Below are 18364 nucleotides of genomic sequence, written 5' to 3'. Positions count from 1 at the left end.
CCTGTGAGAAGGATGTTGTTGCTAGGAATATTTTGTGGCTTTCAGTAAGTGAACAAAATAGTTTATTTTCACTTACTCTTTGTTGCCCCCTAGCTGGTACTCAGACTCTTGGTACCAGTAGCTGCATCTCCCTGCCCCAACACCCAAGCCCTACATCTGCATTCAGACATCATTACATCCCTTTCTTCAAAGGTAAGGTCCAGGAATGCCGACTGTGCTGTGATAACTGTAGACCTCTCCAAATGTGTTTTGACTTTCTTTGTGCAAGCATGGCTTCCAACAGGATAGTCTGTCTTAACTTTGTGTGAGTGCTTTCTTGACATACCATGTAAGTCTCTGGGACCTGCTGTGTTTTTTTCAATCAATGTTCAGTGTTTTTTCCAAAGGGAAAAAAAAAATCTGAAGATGGGGGAGGGGAGAATAATTGTAAATTTTGTTTATTATCGTTTACAGAAACATTTAACCTTGTTTCCATGTTTTAGTGAAGCTAACTGGATATTGGAATAAGGGACATTAACACCCTAGAGGATCAAATATCCATCCATCTTTTTTACAAAACATTTAGAGATCTAGTCCATTTTTAATACTGTTAACATCTATTGGGCCAGATCCACAGCTGGTTAAATCAGCATAGCTCCACTGATCAGCTGTGAATCTGGCCCATATACTTTAAAGCACAGAAACTTTATTGTTATTTATTTGAATAAATTAATGCTCATTCCTGTCAAACTATTTCACAAAGGCACATTAATTGTTAATGTTCTGCATGCTGGAGACAGGCCACTGTGATGGGGGAATCTCTGGAACCTTTGAGGCAGAGTGTACTTTTGCTTGGCATGTTGTTTAAACGTTAGAGAGGAAGGCGGGGTGTTGAATGATCACAACAATGTCCTTCCACTAGGATTAATGTGGGGAGGAAGGGGAAGCAAATGGGCACAAATCACAAGCATTTTCAGTTACTTTTGTATCCTCTATCTTTGTGTCCTATTTGAGTTGAAGAAGCAAAGCTTTGTCATCGGAGCAGTGCAAAGGAAAGGATGTGACTCCCTGCAGGTGCATTGTACATTGGTGTAAATAAGAGCAGAATCAGGTCCATACCCTGCAAATGTGACCCCCAAAAGAGAATTCTGGAGAAAAATAATAAGTTTAAACAAAGTGATGCCATTTTAACAGACAATCTACCTACAAAGATTCTGTCCCCCAACTTCTAGGAGGGCTGAAGCACATTCTTGTATCACATGAGTCTCTGCTTGGATACAGTTTTATGTGTACTGTAAAGCTGGACAGTTTTATCAGAAGTTGATGCATTTAGCTAGAAAACCTCTCTGTGTACTGCACTGCATGATTACACAGTGTGGAATGTTCTCATTTGAAAGTCAATTGACAGTTGCTCAGCCGCACTTCTATTTGATCACACTTAAACCAGTATATGTTCACGGCTACCTGTCATTGCCATTTGCGGCAGCAATTATTTGTTGCTGTTGTTTGGAAAACAATCCATCAAGCAGTAGCCTGTTGTTACAAAATAAAAATTAGTAAAACAACCAAAATAATAATATTTTGCACTTCTGTAGCACCTGTTATCAAGGAGCTTAGAGCCCTTTGCAAACATATATTAACTAAGCCTCACAACTCTCCTATGAGGTGTCGGTAAGTATTTTTATACAATTTACATATGGGTTAAATAAGTATTACATAGTTTCCCCTTGTTGTACATTCAATTAGTGTCACAGCAAATAATAATAAAAAAGGAGATCTGAGATCCCCAAGTGCCTTGTTCTAAATACTAGGATGCCCTCCTTCTTTATCTTGATAAATGTTTGACGTTACCTTCCCTGTTTTTAAAAATGTAGGCAACGCTATGGAGAGATCATAGTGAGAAGAGCAAAAGTCATGGAAATATAGATAAACTATTGTCAAATGCCATGTGCTCAAAATAAGATTTTTTTTTTTTTTTTTTTTTTTTTTGCCATTTCAGTTCAAAATAATTAGAGATGTGCTTGGCTGATAGACTTGAACATGTCTGAATGTAATACACTAGTTACAGTACTACACCTGAACTTTTTAAACTCAAAATTAACTCTCCACATTTATTTAATAATATTTTTCTTTAAACTTCTGAGTGAGAGAAACCTCACCACACTAATAGGCTTTTCTCTTGACTATGGGCTTTGCCATAGGCCCTCACTGACAATTCACTGGGTTGGCCCTTTTTTTAGCCATAAGAATGTTGTCACTGAGTTTCTGCTTTCCCTCTTTACCACCCAGAGTTTATCTTGGCGGGTGTAATATGTTTGACCCTCCACTATCACATTTACTCACACACAAAAGTCCTCAAATCATTTGGATATGTCTAGGCTTGGTGTTTTTTGTTTGTTTTTAATCAGAAAAGTGACTTCTGTGACAGCCTAGGTAAGAATGCAGCTTTACTTATCTCACAGTTAGTGCCCATCACAATTCAGAAATGTAAAGATTTTCAAAAACACTTGGGATTGGTCTAACTATGCTCCCATTGATGCAATGGAGTCAGTGAGAGTTAGGCCAATGCTGAGAGCTTTGGAAAATCCCACCTTCACAGTGCAGTGGAGAGTGCCTTGCCTTTTTTAATTTAAGAACCAGATTTTTCAGGACATGTCCTTTTTATTCCACTTTAGTACTCACTGGCTTTGAAAGCTTGGAAAGAATCATTGCTGTTTTCAAGATTTCAGATAAAAAACAAGTTCATGTGCTTAACATATGGATATATAAAATGACCCAACTTCAGAAATAATTTCTGGAATCGCCATTTTTGGGCCAGTGGTGACAGTGCGTGTTGCAGAGTTCCAGGGCAGGAAGGATTTTCAGGCATATTGCCCTTACAATAGCTTTCTAACTGCTTTATGAATCTGCAAAATTCTTGCCAGACCCCCCATCCTCTAAGACAAAAATACAATTCTGCAGTGTCAATGGCTAGATTGGAAATGTAAGGGACTGACAATAAGCAGCATGCTGCTGAGAATGAGGAGCTACAAAAAGACATTCTATTCTTCCTGACCAGCCATGTAACGGCATGAGAGAGGACGATGTTTTGAGGTCTGGTCATTACAGTGCAAACATACTAGGTTAAAAGGGCAGCCTGTCTTGTTAAGAGCCAAGAGACATGAGTATGTTTCTGTGGTTGGTACTTAAGTTCAAAGTAAGCCTTTCAGGATTCTTTCCAAATAAATTAAAATGAAATCCAGGAAAGAGTTCATGATTCTATTTTTTCATCCTGCTAATGGCAGAGAACCAAAGCAAAACTTTGTAAAACTGCTCTCTCCAGTAGTTGTATATTCTATGGGATCTGACATGGAGTCTTTACTCAGTTTTTACCCAGGGAAACTTCAGGCAAGAGACAATTATATAGGATCTTAGGGGTTGTTGTAAGCTAGATAATGGGACCTTTTACTTTGCCCTTCAGTTTGATTTATTGCTAAATATTCATAATTTTGCATGTAAATTGCAAAATCCAGCTACACTCTCTCAGAATCAGTGGCAAATTTTTGACATAATTTTAATAATTTAAATGGTGGATCAGCTTGTATGGTATAATGTGCCCCAAGAATAGCTTGCCTCCTTCTTTTCTTTTAATAGAAATCTAGGCCGTGATCTTAAAAACTACTCCACACAAGTGGATCCCACACAGAGCAGTTGGCAGAATTGCAGCCTTCAGTTCCATGTGTTTGCATTCCCTGCCTCTGTCCTCTCTTCCCAAGTTCTCACCTCCTGTTCCATGCTTCCTTCTGGTCCCTTGAACGTAACAGGAAAATAATGCCTGCCTGAAAGATTTCTGTCTCTGTTTATGATTCCCAGAATGATGGGGCCCCGATCCTGTCTGGTGAGGCTTTTATCCACGTGGACTATTTTAAGTGCCCAAAGTATGTGATGTATTAAGGGCCATGCCTTCCAGTACCCCAATTATAAATGTTTAGTGATACAGGAATTTTGAGCAAGCAAAGGACAGGCATTTTTTGAAAACAACATAACTTTAAAACGCCCTTTCTGATTTTTTCGCAACCTTTCCAGGCAAACTCTACCCTGGGATGTGACATTCCAGGGGGGTGGTAATAACTGGGATACAATGGGGTGCATAGACCTTAACCAGGAAGCAGCTATTTCCCATGCCATGCTCCCACTGCAAGGGGGTCAAGGAGTATAAGACACTCCCTGGCTATCTGCATTGTGTGTAAAGGGTAGAGGTGTTTCTACGGGGCTGCTACTCCCCATCCACTGCATAGGTGGTTAGTAGTGACAGGGAGTGGGTGAAGTGCAGCAGGTGAGCTGGCATAGAGGGGGAAGTAATCTGATCCTGGTAAATGGATGGCACACCTATCTTTCTCCCTGGAGCAGGATGGGAACCAGAAACCAAACTGTGATTCTGTCAGTCACGGTTTAGCTTCTGGTTTGCTCCTAGGGCAGCATGTTGATACTTGCCCCTTACTCAGGGCTTGCAGTAACTCCACAATCAAGCCCTCAGTTCTTGGTAGTACTTGAAGAATATCAACTAATGTTGTTCTAATTTCAGTCTCTGAACTATGCAGAATACTTTTTTAAAAATTGTTACCATCTTATCAAGTCATTGCTACCAGAGAAACAATGGCAGTGACTCCTAATTTTGTAGTTTCAATGATCTTCATTTAAATCCGCACTGTACAGGGAAGTAACACTCCCACAATAAAATGGATTAATTAGCAGGAATATTCATGGGATGCACAGCACTCTCCTCTGTTCTCATGGGGCCTTCTCCTGCTCCTATTAAGGTCAATAGCAATACTCCCATCAGCGGCAGGCCCATGGTTAAAATGATGGAATATATGACATTCTCTGGGGCTGTATTTAATGTCTCTCCAGTACTCCTCAACAGAGGCTACCCAGCTTTGTGAATGGTTAGCAATCCCCTGTTCCATCCCCAGTTTACCAGATTTTTCACCTTTGCTCTGGGCTTTCTACTAACTCAAAGTTACCCATAAACCCCTCTCTCCCACATGGCAGTGCTAAATGATACATCTAAAGCTATACTCTGGGCTGCTGGCCTTTCTTCAAAAGAACTGCTGTATTGTCATCATTAATATCCATTAATTCTGCGCTCCATCCTCTCTAAAATGGTTACTGCAAATTGTCAGCAGCTCTGTGTTTTGTAAAAATATCATGTTTAGCTACCAGTTGCTTAACAATGCTACACATGAACTGGATTTTACAAGTCCCCAAAAAGTGCTTTACTTTTTCGTTTGCCAAGCAGCATTATAATGCCATAGAGTACGCCCTGAGGATTAATTGACAGGAAATAAATGGAGTATTTGAAGAGTATTTTACAAAATAAGAGTATAAATGGGTACGGATCAATAGTATATTCTGTACCTTTAAATTCTGCCAAGTTGGCTATGGCATTATAGATCCATGACTTGATAATCCAACCCTGTCTGCATATAAATAAAATCCTGTGGAGAGTTATCGGGGGGAAAGTTAGAATAAACCTAGTACAAGATCTCAACAGCAGTCTATTTTGTAATTTATATATCCAATAAGACATGACTCAGCTATAGCAGCTGCTTTTTGGTGCAGTCCTGCTTTGAACTAACTTAACATCACTGAATGATTTCACTGATGGTTTTAAGGGCAGGCTATAATTTAACACCATAACCTTAAACTTTGCTAAAATTCCCTAATATATTTGCTCAGTTAAGGCTACGAAGGAGCCGTTTGAAAAAAAAGGACCTACAGATTCCTGAAGCTGCTTTTGTTTTATCTTTTTAACAGCATCACATTCTGAGAAGAGAATGTTAGATTTCAAAGCAGAGCTACAGGGCTGATGCTTGTACCTGATGTTATCCATCAAGTATGCGTTATTGCTGATATAGCACACTCCAGTTCCTAGATCTGTTTATCGTTTGACCCACTGTTCGGTATTGCCTTTGCTAAGAGAGTCACATCAGAAACCAGACATGGTGCCAATAAGGAAGTTGAGGTTTTACAAAGAACTATTTATTTTAAAATGTTGGATTAACAAGTCATTTTGAGTAAGCTTTTTATGCTTGAAGTACTCTACTTTGCTTTCCATTTTTTTTCTTTTATCTGCTTTCTTTGCTCTTCCCCTTGGAGGCAGTGAAAGTGGTCGGAGCACTCCAAGCTTATCCATGTATTCAGACAGCAAATCTTCGCCTTCTGCCTATCAGCAGGCTCCTAGACATTTCCATGTTCCAGGTAGGCATTCACAGCTTAGTTTTTAATCTTCAATTAAAGATGGCATATGTTCATTTTCTCCTAAATTGTCAATGGATTTTGCATTGCTTTGTGAACTGTAGAACAACAATAACAAAAAACCTTATTTCTTCTGAAGAGTGAAAATATGTTAGCTGTTAAACATGATCTCAGAAGTGAATGAGTTACACGCTTCACATTTTTCTGTGTATCAACAAGTTTGCACTAGGAGAAGCCCAAAGAGACAACTTTATTTTATGTTAAACCTAGAAGATGTTGTTGTCTTAAATGTTACTGCTGGTTGCACAGGCCTGTTCAATTTACGGATATGATGTAAGGCTGAATTTTTTAAGTACCCATCTACTAAATGAACTGATGGGTAAGGAGCCATATTAATGTATCCCTTTAGGATTGATAGAAAATTTTGGGCTACCATGCAGCCCAGAATGTTTTAAGTGTGTACTAATGATGAGAAATGTTGCATTGTATTGTAATAGCAGTTACTACACATTAAAATGAATGAATGGTCTCTGCTCAAGTGATTTTTTTTTTCCTTTTTTTTTTTTTTTTAAGAATTAAACAGAAGAAGCACAGTCTAAACTGCTTGCTTACTCTTTTGTTCTTTCCTTTTTCTTTCCTCTTTCTCAGACACTGGAGTAAAAGATAACATCTATAGGAAACCCCCTATCTACAGACAGCATGGTACAGTCTGCTTTTCTCGGCTGCAGTGTTTTCTACGCATGCCCTTGTTAAGGAAGTGCATATTTACCACTGAACTAGTTGTGCTATTGTATTCTCATTTAATTATGCCAGAATCCCTATTATCTAAAAACAAAAAGGAAAAGAATTAAGTAACACAGAAAATTGATAACTCTCTGCATAACATGAAGTCTGAAGACTCAGTAAGTGGCTGGCATAGTGATGTCTTGCTGTACATTATTAATTTAAAGCTAATACTGATCTTAAAGCAATTTGTTTATTATCAGAATGATACAATAGTATGTTAAATATAGTACATTACTATACTGCTTTCAGGTGATCCTGGGGAATATCTAAATTTTAAGGTAATTTTTGCGTCTATATTACAGCAAAAAATAAACTTTTAGGTTCATTGATATATGGTGCATATTGAATATCCATCTTTCATCAGCAAGATTTTTTTACTTTATCATAATATCAGAACAATTCTTTAATGAGGTTATATCCGCTGAGGACAAATTCCTTTTTAAGGCAGTAACCTGACTGAAGATGGCTTCTGATCTGCACCATACAATTGGAACTGAATGGGCAGACCCAATTGCAAGATTGGCACCTAAGTCACTAAACAACAGAACTATACAGAAAATGTTTTTGTGGCACATAATAATCTGACACAACACATGACTTCGAAAAGAACTGTATAAATCATGAATGCTTCAAATGAAGCAGTAAAATAGAAATTCCCCATGTTTCTTTTCAGGGAGAGCATTGACTCTTCTGGTTTGTATCATGTTCTGCCTCACACCTGACTGATTTAAGGATGTGGAGAAATAAATAAATAAATAAGGGCTTCTCTCTGGATGCTGCTGATTCATAGATTCCAAGGTCAGAAGAGTGTGATCATCTAGTCTGACCTTCTATAAAACACAGGCCATACAACTTCCCCAAAATAATTTCCTTTGAACTAGAGTGTATATTTTTTTTAAATTTCAGTCATGATTTTAAAATTGCCCGTGATGTAGAATCTACCACAACCTTTGGTAAATGACTCCAACTGTTAATTACTCTCACTGATAAATATTTATGTCTTCTATATTAAGTCTGAATTTGTCTAGCTTCAACTTCCACCATTTGGATCTTGTTATACCTTTGTTATTTACTCCTTCTCATAATACAAGAACAAGGGGCCACCAAATGAAATTAATAGGTAGCAGGTTTAAAACAAACACAAGAATGTATTTTTTCACGCAACGCACTGTCAACCTCTGGAACTCCTTGCCAGAGGGTGTTGTGAAGGCCAATACTATAATGGGGTTCAAAAGTGAGCTAGGTAGATTCATGGAAGATAGGTCCATCAGTGGCTATTAGTCAGGATGGGCAGGAATGGTGTCCCTAGCCTCTGTCTGCCAGAAGCTGGGATTGGGTGACACGGTATGGATCACTTGATGATAACCTGTCTGTTTATTTCCTTTGGGGCACCTGGCATTGGCCACTGTCCGACGACAGGATACTGGGCTTGATGGACCTTTGATCTGATCCAGTACGGCCGTTCTTATGTTCTTTCCCTGCTAGACTGAAAAAGCCTATTATCAAATATTTTTCCCCATGGAGGTACTTATAGACTTTGATCAAGTCACCCCTGAGCTGAATAAATTGAGCTTCTTGAGTTTGTCATTGTCAGGTATATTTCTAACCTTTTAATTGTTTTTATGGCTCTTATCTGTGCCCTCTCCAAATTTTTCAACATCCTTCTTGAATTGTTGACACCAGAACTTCATAGCATATTCCAGCAGCAGTCACACCAGCACCAAATAGAGAGGTTAAAAACCCTCTGTGCTCTTGATTCCCCCTTTTATACATCCAAGGATTGTGTTAGCCCTTTTGGCCACAGTATCACATTGGGAATTCATATTCAGCTGATTATCCACCATGATCCCCAAATCTTTTTCAAGAGTCACTGCTTCCCACGAATAGAGTCCCCTATCCTGTAAGTTCTTAGTTCTTACATTCTTTGTTCTTAGATGGATACATTTACCTTTAGCTATATTAAAATGCATATTGTTTGCTTGTGGCCAGTTTATTAAGCGATCCAGATTGCTCTGAATAAGTGACCCCTTTTCTTTATTCTTTTCCACTCCTCCAATCATTGTGTTGTCTGCAAACTTTAGCAGTGATGACTTTACGTTTTCTTCTAGGTCATTAATAAAAATGTTAGTGTAGGGCCAAGAACCATCCTGCAGGACCCAACTAGAAATAAACCTGCTGGATGATGATTTCCCACGTACAGTTACATTTAGATACCTATCAGTTAGCCAGTTTTTAATCCATTTAATGTGTGCCATGTTCATTTTGTATCATTCTAGTTTTTTAATCAAAATGTCATGTGGCACAAAGTCAAATGCCTTATAGAAATTTAAGTATATTGCATCAGCACTATTGCCGATATCAGTCAAACTGACATTGAGTACAGTGAGTCAGCGTGCACACATTCTCCATAACTGAAGTGTCTGATGCTAAGCAATTGCATAGACAGGTTTAAATCACTGACATTTAAATAACCTATTAGACTGTTCTGGTTAAGCTTCAGAACAAAGCAAGGTCCAGTGGTGCTTTAATATGCTTTATCACATACAAGGGTCACCTCGGTGTCAATGAGATGGAATCCATTTATATGAGCACTTGGCTTTAGGATAAATAGCAAACATTAAAGTCTATCCAAAGCCTTTAATTTCTCCTCCTCTGCAGAGCTACAAATCATTGGTAATAAATAGTCAAAAAAAGCAAAAAAGCTACTGACAAGGCAAAAAGGTCTGAATCATTAGAGAGAGTTTTGGGAAAATCACAAGCAAAACAGAAAGCCAAATCCTCAGCTGTTGTAAATCGGGATAGCTTCATTGACTTCAGTAGAACATTGATTTACACCAGCTGAGGATCTGGCCCTAACATCCTGTTCCCTGAGCATGTCATCCTTAATTATTTTATAGCTACCTCTAGTTTGCCAAAATGACTCTGAAAAAGGGAGTTTTTCTTCATGGCCATATGTTTTCTATGTCAGCCGCCATGCTGATGTACACAACCAAGGCCCAGATTTTCCTCTGTCAGTTTTATACTGGTGTAACTACACTGACTTCAGCAAAGTTATTCCTGATATACATTGGTGTGAGAGGCCCTGTATGTTAATATGCAGGTCAGTCAGACATCTCTGCGGATACCCTGAGGAGATGTATTTTAATCTTTGTTTTACATATAAACAAGGTTCTGAAAAGGAGTGTAGAAAATGGAGGCTGGCTGGGATTCTACAGGAGTGCACCTACTAATTTATTCTAAATGAAAACAAAAATTGAGAGTGATGAAGTATCCATTTCTGTGTAGAGGCTAATGGAAACAACCTTTTGTTCCCAGCAGAAGTTGTGTAAATCTTTTGCTAAAGAAGAAACACATTAGCAACTGATGATTCAGCTTCTTAAGCTAAAGGGGCATTGAAGTAGGACATTCAGGAGTTGGAGCCAGAAAACATTCTCTTGTTGAAGAAACCAAGTTTGAACAAACAAGCGCAAAAATGTTCTCTAAAACAAAAAGTGCAAGAAACTCTTCCAAAACATTTGACTTTGAAAGGTCTCAATTACAGCGGTGCCCAGCAGATTTGTTGTAGCTAAGAGCCTCTGTGTTCCTGTTATAAACTCCTAGATTCAGAATAAAAATGAGCTGGGAAAATGTCACATGCATGATTTCAGGCTGTGAATTTGGATGGGAAAGCTGGGGAGGGTGGTATTGCATTTTTCTTTTTTAGTATCTTCATATTTTCAAAACATTTGATTCAATATTAAACCTTTTAAAAAGAGTTTGGCCTTCATCAATTTTATCACTGATCCAAACAGAGAGCTCAAATGGTTGAACTTGGGTTCCTGGAGTCCATATTTAGACATCCATATAAAAAGGACCTGATTTTCAGAGGGGTTGAGTAGCCCAATTTTCACAGAAGCCAATGCTCAGCAGCTCTACAAGTCAGGTCACTTTGATGTAGGTGCCTTAATATAGATTTAGGTGCCTAAGATTCAAGGAACGCTGCATGTGCAGACCCTGGCATTCATGCTTTGCTCCATTGACTTTGACTGGATTCCTAGCAAGTGCTGGGGTCTGCCCACTGGAGTTCCAAGCAGCATCAGACCCTATGTTTGAATATTTTGACCACTGTTTTCAAGGTTCAGGTTAAAATGTATGGATTCTTTGCTTAGAAATATACTGTAAGATTAAGCTCCTCCTGTTCTCTGTTAGCATTTCATACAGCATTAATCTTGACAAAAGGCTCATGTGGGACCGCTAAACACTGAGGATGGAGTGGAGGTCAAAGATAATCTAAGCATAGCCCAATATTTAAACAAATACTTTGCCGCAGTCTTTAATAAGACTAAAGAGGATCTTAGGGATAATGGTAGCATGACAAATGGGAATGAGGATATGGAGGTAGACATTACATATTTGAGGTAGAAGCGAAACTCAGACAGCTTAATGGGACTAAATCAGGGGGCCCAGATAATCTTCATCCAAGAATATTAAAGGAATTGGCACAAGAAATTGCAAGCCCATTAGCAAGAATTTTTAATGAATCTGTAAACTCAGGGGTTGTACCGTATGATTGGAGAATTGCTAACATAGTTCCTATTTTTAAGAAAGGGAAAAAAAGTGATCCGGGTAATTATCTGTAGTATGCAAGGTCTTGGAAAAAATTTTGAAGGAGAAGGTAGTTAAGGACATTGAAGTCAATGGTAAATGGGACAAAATACAACATGGTTTTACAAAAGGTAGATGGTGCTAAACCAACCTGATCTCCTTCTTTGAGAAAGTAACAGATTTTTTAGACAAAGGAAACGCAGTGGATCTAATTTACCTAGATTTTAGTAAGGCATTTGATACCGTGCCACATGGGGAATTATTAGTTAAATTGGAAAAGATGGGGATCAATAGGAAAATTGAAAGGTGGATAAGGAATTGGTTAAAGGGGAGACTACAACGGGTCCTACTGAAAGGTGAACTGTTAGGCTGGAGGGAGGTTACCAGTGGAGTTCCTCAAGGATCGGTTTTGGGACCAATCTTATTTAATCTTTTTATTACTGACATTGGCACAAAAAGTGGGAGTGTGCTAATAAAGTTTGTGGATGATACAAAGCTGGGAGGTATTGCCAATATAGAGAAGGACAGAGATACCCTACAGGAGGATCTGGATGACCTTGTAAACTGGAGCAATAGTAATAGGATGAAATTTAATAGTGAGAAGTGTAAGGTCATGCATTTAGGGATTAATAACAAGAATTTTAGTTATAAGCTAGGGACGCATCAATTAGAAGTAACGGAGGAGGAAAAGGACCTTGGAGTATTGGTTGATCATAGGATGACTATGAGCCGCCAATGTGATATGGCTGTGAAAAAAGCTAATGCGGTCTTGGGATGCATCAGGAGAGGTATTTCCAGTAGGGATAAGGAGGTTTTAGTACTGTTATACAAGGCACTGGTGAGACCTCACCTGGAATACTGTGTGCAGTTCTGGTCTCCCATGTTTAAGAAGGATGAATTCAAACTGGAACAGGTACAGAGAAGGGCTACTAGGATGATCCGAGGAATGGAAAACTTGTCTTATGAAAGGAGACTCAGGGAGCTTGGCTTGTTTAGCCTAACTAAAAGAAGGTTGAGGGGAGATATGATTGCTCTCTATAAATATATCAGAGGGATAAATAGAATCATAGAATCATAGAATATCAGGGTTGGAAGGGACCCCAGAAGGTCATCTAGTCCAACCCCCTGCTCGAAGCAGGACCAATTCCCAGTTAAATCATCCCAGCCAGGGCTTTGTCAAGCCTGACCTTAAAAACCTCTAAGGAAGGAGATTCTACCACCTCCCTAGGTAACGCATTCCAGTGTTTCACCACCCTTTTAGTGAAAAAGTTTTTCCTAATATCCAATCTAAACCTCCCCCACTGCAACTTGAGACCATTACTCCTCGTTCTGTCATCCGCTACCATTGAGAACAGTCTAGAGCCATCCTCTTTGGAACCCCCTTTCAGGTAGTTGAAAGCAGCTATCAAATCCCCCCTCATTCTTCTCTTCTGCAGACTAAACAATCCCAGCTCCCTCAGCCTCTCCTCATAAGTCATGTGTTCTAGACCCCTAATCATTTTTGTTGCCCTTCGCTGGACTCTCTCCAATTTATCCACATCCTTCTTGTAGTGTGGGGCCCAAAACTGGACACAGTACTCCAGATGAGGCCTCACCAATGTCGAATAGAGGGGAACAATCACGTCCCTCGATCTGCTCGCTATGCCCCTACTTATACATCCCAAAATGCCATTGGCCTTCTTGGCAACAAGGGCACACTGCTGACTCATATCCAGCTTCTCGTCCACTGTCACCCCTCGGTCCTTTTCCGCAGAACTGCTGCCTAGCCATTCGGTCCCTAGTCTGTAGCTGTGCATTGGGTTCTTCCGTCTAAGTGCAGGACCCTGCACTTATCCTTATTGAACCTCATCAGATTTCTTTTGGCCCAATCCTCCAATTTGTCTCGGTCCTTCTGTATCCTATCCCTCCCCTCCAACGTATCTACCACTCCTCCCAGTTTAGTATCATCCGCAAATTTGCTGAGAGTGCAATCCACACCATCCTCCAGATCATTTATGAAGATATTGAACAAAACCGGCCCCAGGACCGACCCTTGGGGCACTCCACTTGATACCGGCTGCCAACTAGACATGGAGCCATTGATCACTACCCGTTGAGCCCGACAATCTAGCCAGCTTTCTACCTACCTTATAGTGCATTCATCCAGCCCATACTTCCTTAACTTGCTGACAAGAATACTGTGGGAGACCGTGTCAAAAGCTTTGCTAAAGTCAAGAAACAATACATCCACTGCTTTCCCTTCATCCACAGAACCAGTAATCTCATCATAAAAGGCGATTAGATTAGTCAGGCATGACCTTCCCTTGGTGAATCCATGCTGGCTGTTCCTGATCACTTTCCTCTTATGCAAGTGCTTCTGTACCAGAGAGGGAGAGGAATTATTTAAGCTCAGTACCAGTGTGGACACAAGAACAAATGGATATAAACTGGCCACTAGGAAATTTAGACTAGAAATTAGATGAAGGTTTTTAACCATCAGAGGAGTGAAGTTTTGGAATAGGCTTCCAAGGGAAGGAGTGGGGGGCAAAAGATCTATCTGGCTTTAAGATTAAACTCGGTAAGTTTATGGAGGAGATGGTATGATGGGATAACATGGTTTTGGTAATTAAATATTCATGGTAAATAGGCCCAATGGCCTGTGATGGGCTATTAGATGGGGTGAGATCTGAGTTACCCAGGAAAGAATTTTCTCTAGTATCTGGCTGATGAAACTTGCCCATATGCTCAGGGTTTAGCTGATCGCCATATTTGGGGTCGGGAAGGAATTTTCCTCCAGGGCAGATTGGAAGAGGCCCTGGAGGTTTTTCGCCTTCCTCTGTAGCATGGGGCACGGGTCACTTGCTAGAGGATTCTCTGTTCCTTGAAGTCTTTAAACTACGATTTGAGGACTTCAATAGCACAGATATAGGTGTGAGGTTTTTTTTGTAGGAGTGGTGGGTGAAATTCTGTGGCCTGCGTTGTGCAGGAGGTCAGACTAGATGATCATAATGGTCCCTTCTGACCTAAATATCTATGAATCTATGAAAGCACCTCCAGGAAGGGGATGATGTAATGGAATGCTAAACTGTATTATACCCTTCAACCACTAGGCAGTGCTCTGTGTAATATACCTTATCAGCGGTACCATGCAGTACATTAAAAGATCTTATAGTGAAGTGCATCTGGTGTGTATCTCTGAGAAGGAAGTTCTGTGGCCAGTCCATACCTGGTACAGAAGCCTGACCAGCCCTGCATCCTATTGTGTACAAGGTGCACATGACAAGAGCTGTCTTTCAAACTTCTTTTCCACTTGCCCTGTGCTGCATGCATGGGACAATATAATGTTCACCGTTTCCAACTTTTAGGGGTAGGAGTTTCACTCCGCTACATACTGATACAAACATAGATCAAAATTTTGCCTTTATGTGGGGGTTTAGGGGGTGCAGAGGTATAGCAGCTGAGTGCTAATGGCAGATGCAGTCTGCCCAGGAAGGGCAGAAGCTGTATGAAATATCTGCAGACATGCTGGGTCAGGGGCCGAAGGCTAGGTAGGGAAGAGTTGCTGCCACCCCACAGTGACCCTTATGACACCTTTTAAAAGGTGCATCCATCAATGTTTTAAAACGCTGAATCTCACGGGCCCAAACTGTGGCAAGTTGTCTGTGCAATTTGGCGTGTGTATGTCTGCAAAATCTGCTGGTTGTGAAATCATTTTTGGGGTGCAGATCAGTATCATTTACAGGCACATCTGTACCTGTCTGGAAATAAAGGGCACAAAATGGCCAGAAAAGCAGGGGGAGAGGAGAATGCTGGGACCTTCTAGTGGCAAGATTTTTTTTCTCAGCAGACTTGGTAACTCAATACAAAGTACTACATAGTGGCACGTTAGTGTCAGCAAAAAAATTTCAACAGACAATTCTTTAGCAAATAGATAAATTCAGAAAATACAGGCTGCACTTTGGTTGTCTTTTTCTGCAGTAGTGTTGGTAATTGCAACCCTTCTGCAGACCCTGCTCTCGCTAATGCCATGATGTTGATTATTAAGGGCTGGACTGAAATTTTTGTCTCTGCCTTGTGTCAGGGTAACACATAGCCCAGGAGGAGCCTGGGGAAGGAATTGTGACTCAGAATGTGACTCTGCTCCTGATGGTGAAATGATTTACTGCAGCCCTTTATAGGGGGACAGCTAACTCCCTACCCCTAACCCTCCCACAGTGGTTTAGCTTTGCTGGCTGACATTTTGAGGTGGCGGATCCATTTGCTGTACCCTCCCTGCCTATCTCCTGGGGGAGAGGAATGAGGACCAGGTGTAAAACCTGCTTATATCCAAGATACCATGTGGAGAGCATTAACATGGCAACAGAGGAAAGGAGGGACTTGCTCCCCTGGACAGCTGTGTTAGGCTGAGTCACAATCTGTTTCTAAGGCTAGGTCTACACTACAGCTTATGTAAGCATAATTTATGTCACTCGAGGGTGAATAAATCACCCCCCTGAGCAACATACGTTACACTGACGTAAGTGCCAGTGTGGAAGCGCTGTGTCAGCAGGCATGGGGGCTGGACTAGTTCAGCTGATGAGAGAGCTCTCTCCCGTCAGCCCAGAGAGGCTACATTAGAGAGCTCACAGCAGCACAGCTGCATTGGTGGAGCTGCACCACTGTCAACTCTGTAGTGTAGCCGTGCAATAAATTATGGTTTTTTTCCCTTCAGTCAAGCTCAAGAAAGTAGCATCTTTCCTAGAAAAATGGTACTTTAAAATGCTTGGAAGAGTAGATTTTATGCATATACTGTGTATTTACAGCATTAAACCATTTTAATAATTTCATAATGGCTTAAATGGGTCGATGATATCGTACCAGTACACTTCCAACTTCTCATATCCCTTTGTTTGTGTGGATCATTTTATTCTTTTAAGAAACCTGCAATATGATGACAGTCAAAATGGAAACAAATGATATGATGCTGTTTTAACTCTTACAATGCATTTTATATTCTAACAGTAAGAAGATCAGAGGGGGAGGATGGAAGTTTTGATCAGGACAATAGGAAGGTAATGACCAGAATGCAGGAAAAACATGCAGGGTGTTAATGTTTCTCAAGGGTACCATTTTAAAATCTCTCTTATTTTTTAGATATTTTATTTTTATTTATCATTATTCTAGTTAGTTAATAGCAGCAAATGTGTGTTTGGTCCTTCACAGAAGATATACCAGTCTTGCACCTCCCCCAAAGTGCTTACAATCTAAATTTTACAAGTGATGGAACTAGTAGGGGAGGCAAAAAGTAGGGAGAATTGAACTAATGCAATAAGTGCATGCATTTACTCAATCTAGGCATGCTCCTTGGTGGTTCAGTGGAGGTGTTTTTATTCCATGTATTTATTTTAAAATGAGAAAAAGTAATAAAGTAACATTGATTCACTTGTGGGCATTAATAGCTTAATTTTAAAAAATTCACATATTCTGAAACAAGGACAGAGTAACAGCGGTAATTAAGAGGAAACCCATTCTCAACTAGCTGGATCATGTTAAGTATCTGATACTAGAACTTCGAACAGACAGTCCCATGATGCATTGCATAGGATCTGTCTTCCACTTTTGTGACTGAGTGGATGATTGGTATAAAATTACAATAAATAAAAATTGATCATAGAATTCCCATGTGGGGGAATTTGCAAGAATAAATCCAAACGTTAAAAGTTCGGTTTTGTTCTGTTCAGCTAAAGACCAGTTGGCTGATTCTGAAGGGGGAGACAGACACCAGAGCTAATTCTCCAGATTTGGATACTCAGTCACTATCACATGGTCCTGGAACTGACAGAGAACAACTCCAGCAAATGCAAGAGAATGCAACCACCGTATATTCAAGTAAGTATTTACTTTACACAGTTAGTCGTGGATGTAGGATTGCAGCTTGACTGAGAGAGACAGCCATGCCACAGGCTTCTCTGCACATTTTCATTCTTTGCCTTGGGCCTCCACCCAAACAGTCCATATATGTAAATTGGAATAGCCAGCAGATCATTGTTTTGAAATGCCGCTCTCACTAGCTGTCAGTACTGAAAGTGTTCTCCACATTCTCTTCATTTAACTTGACAGGAAGTGGGGGAGTACAGGGACGTAGTCATCAGGAATAAAGGAACCTACATTTTGCTCTTAGTACATGAATCACAAAATGATAGATAACTTTAGAGGAAAATACCTTTGAAGAGCAGCTGTCCTAAGAGAGGGTCCCCTGCTACACCGTGCTGGAGATACAGGTCAACTGGGGTAAACAATTTGGCGAAGCAGTTTTTTCAAAAGCTTTCATCCCATTGCAAGGCACATCTGGCAGCAAAGGTAATGTGCCAGTCATTGGTAATATGATAGCTGGTTCCATCATCTTTATATTAAGGAAATTATGACTCAGCAATACAAGAGAGGGGGAAAAACTGATGCAGCAGAATCTGTCACTAGAGTGAACCAAGTGGAAAGAAACAAGTAGTTTTGGATCCTACTGAACCAAAGCAAGGGGATTTCCCTTCTCAAATACCATCAGACTTTTCCCACACAGGGAATGTTTCACAAATGCCCTTGTACATGTGAAGCTGTTTCTGAATGCCACAAACTCCTCACATCCAGAAGCAACTGGCAGAAATGAGCATAGACTATGCAAATAAATGGTGTAGGCACATGCGCCATGAGAAGGCTGACTGATGGGTTGATATGCCGCTTATCTATACGTGTTTTGAGATAACAGGCTTTATTTGAAACCCTTATGAGGCAAAAACCTCTCCCATAAAAATGTCTGTAACATACA

At 40.1% G+C, this 18364-nt stretch overlaps 1 protein-coding gene across 10 annotated transcripts in view; it reads left to right on the top strand.

The window, feature by feature from the left end:
- ABLIM2 (actin binding LIM protein family member 2) overlaps positions 1-18364 on the top strand; it is a gene marked incomplete at its 5' end in the record, with an annotated part of 215546 nt that overhangs the window by 155618 nt on the left and 41564 nt on the right. For 7 of the 10 annotated variants that reach the window (XM_084625588.1, XM_084625593.1, XM_084625590.1 and 4 more), the window contains 5 exons: positions 94-192; positions 6118-6219; positions 6865-6918; positions 16567-16616; positions 17286-17433. In XM_084625588.1, the coding sequence (XP_084481714.1) occupies positions 94-192; positions 6118-6219; positions 6865-6918; positions 16567-16616; positions 17286-17433 (453 nt within the window). The remainder of the gene's footprint in view (positions 1-93; positions 193-6117; positions 6220-6864; positions 6919-16566; positions 16617-17285; positions 17434-18364) is intronic. The other 3 variants (XM_084625596.1, XM_084625595.1, XM_084625589.1) reach the window with 2 other exon arrangements.

The sequence above is a fragment of the Lepidochelys olivacea genome, assembly GCF_965140295.1.
Source record: "Lepidochelys olivacea isolate rLepOli2 genome assembly, chromosome: 4".
Classification (NCBI taxonomy): Eukaryota; Metazoa; Chordata; order Testudines; family Cheloniidae; genus Lepidochelys; species Lepidochelys olivacea.
Note: the sequence above shows the minus strand (reverse complement) of the source record. Positions and strands in the feature narration are given on the sequence as shown.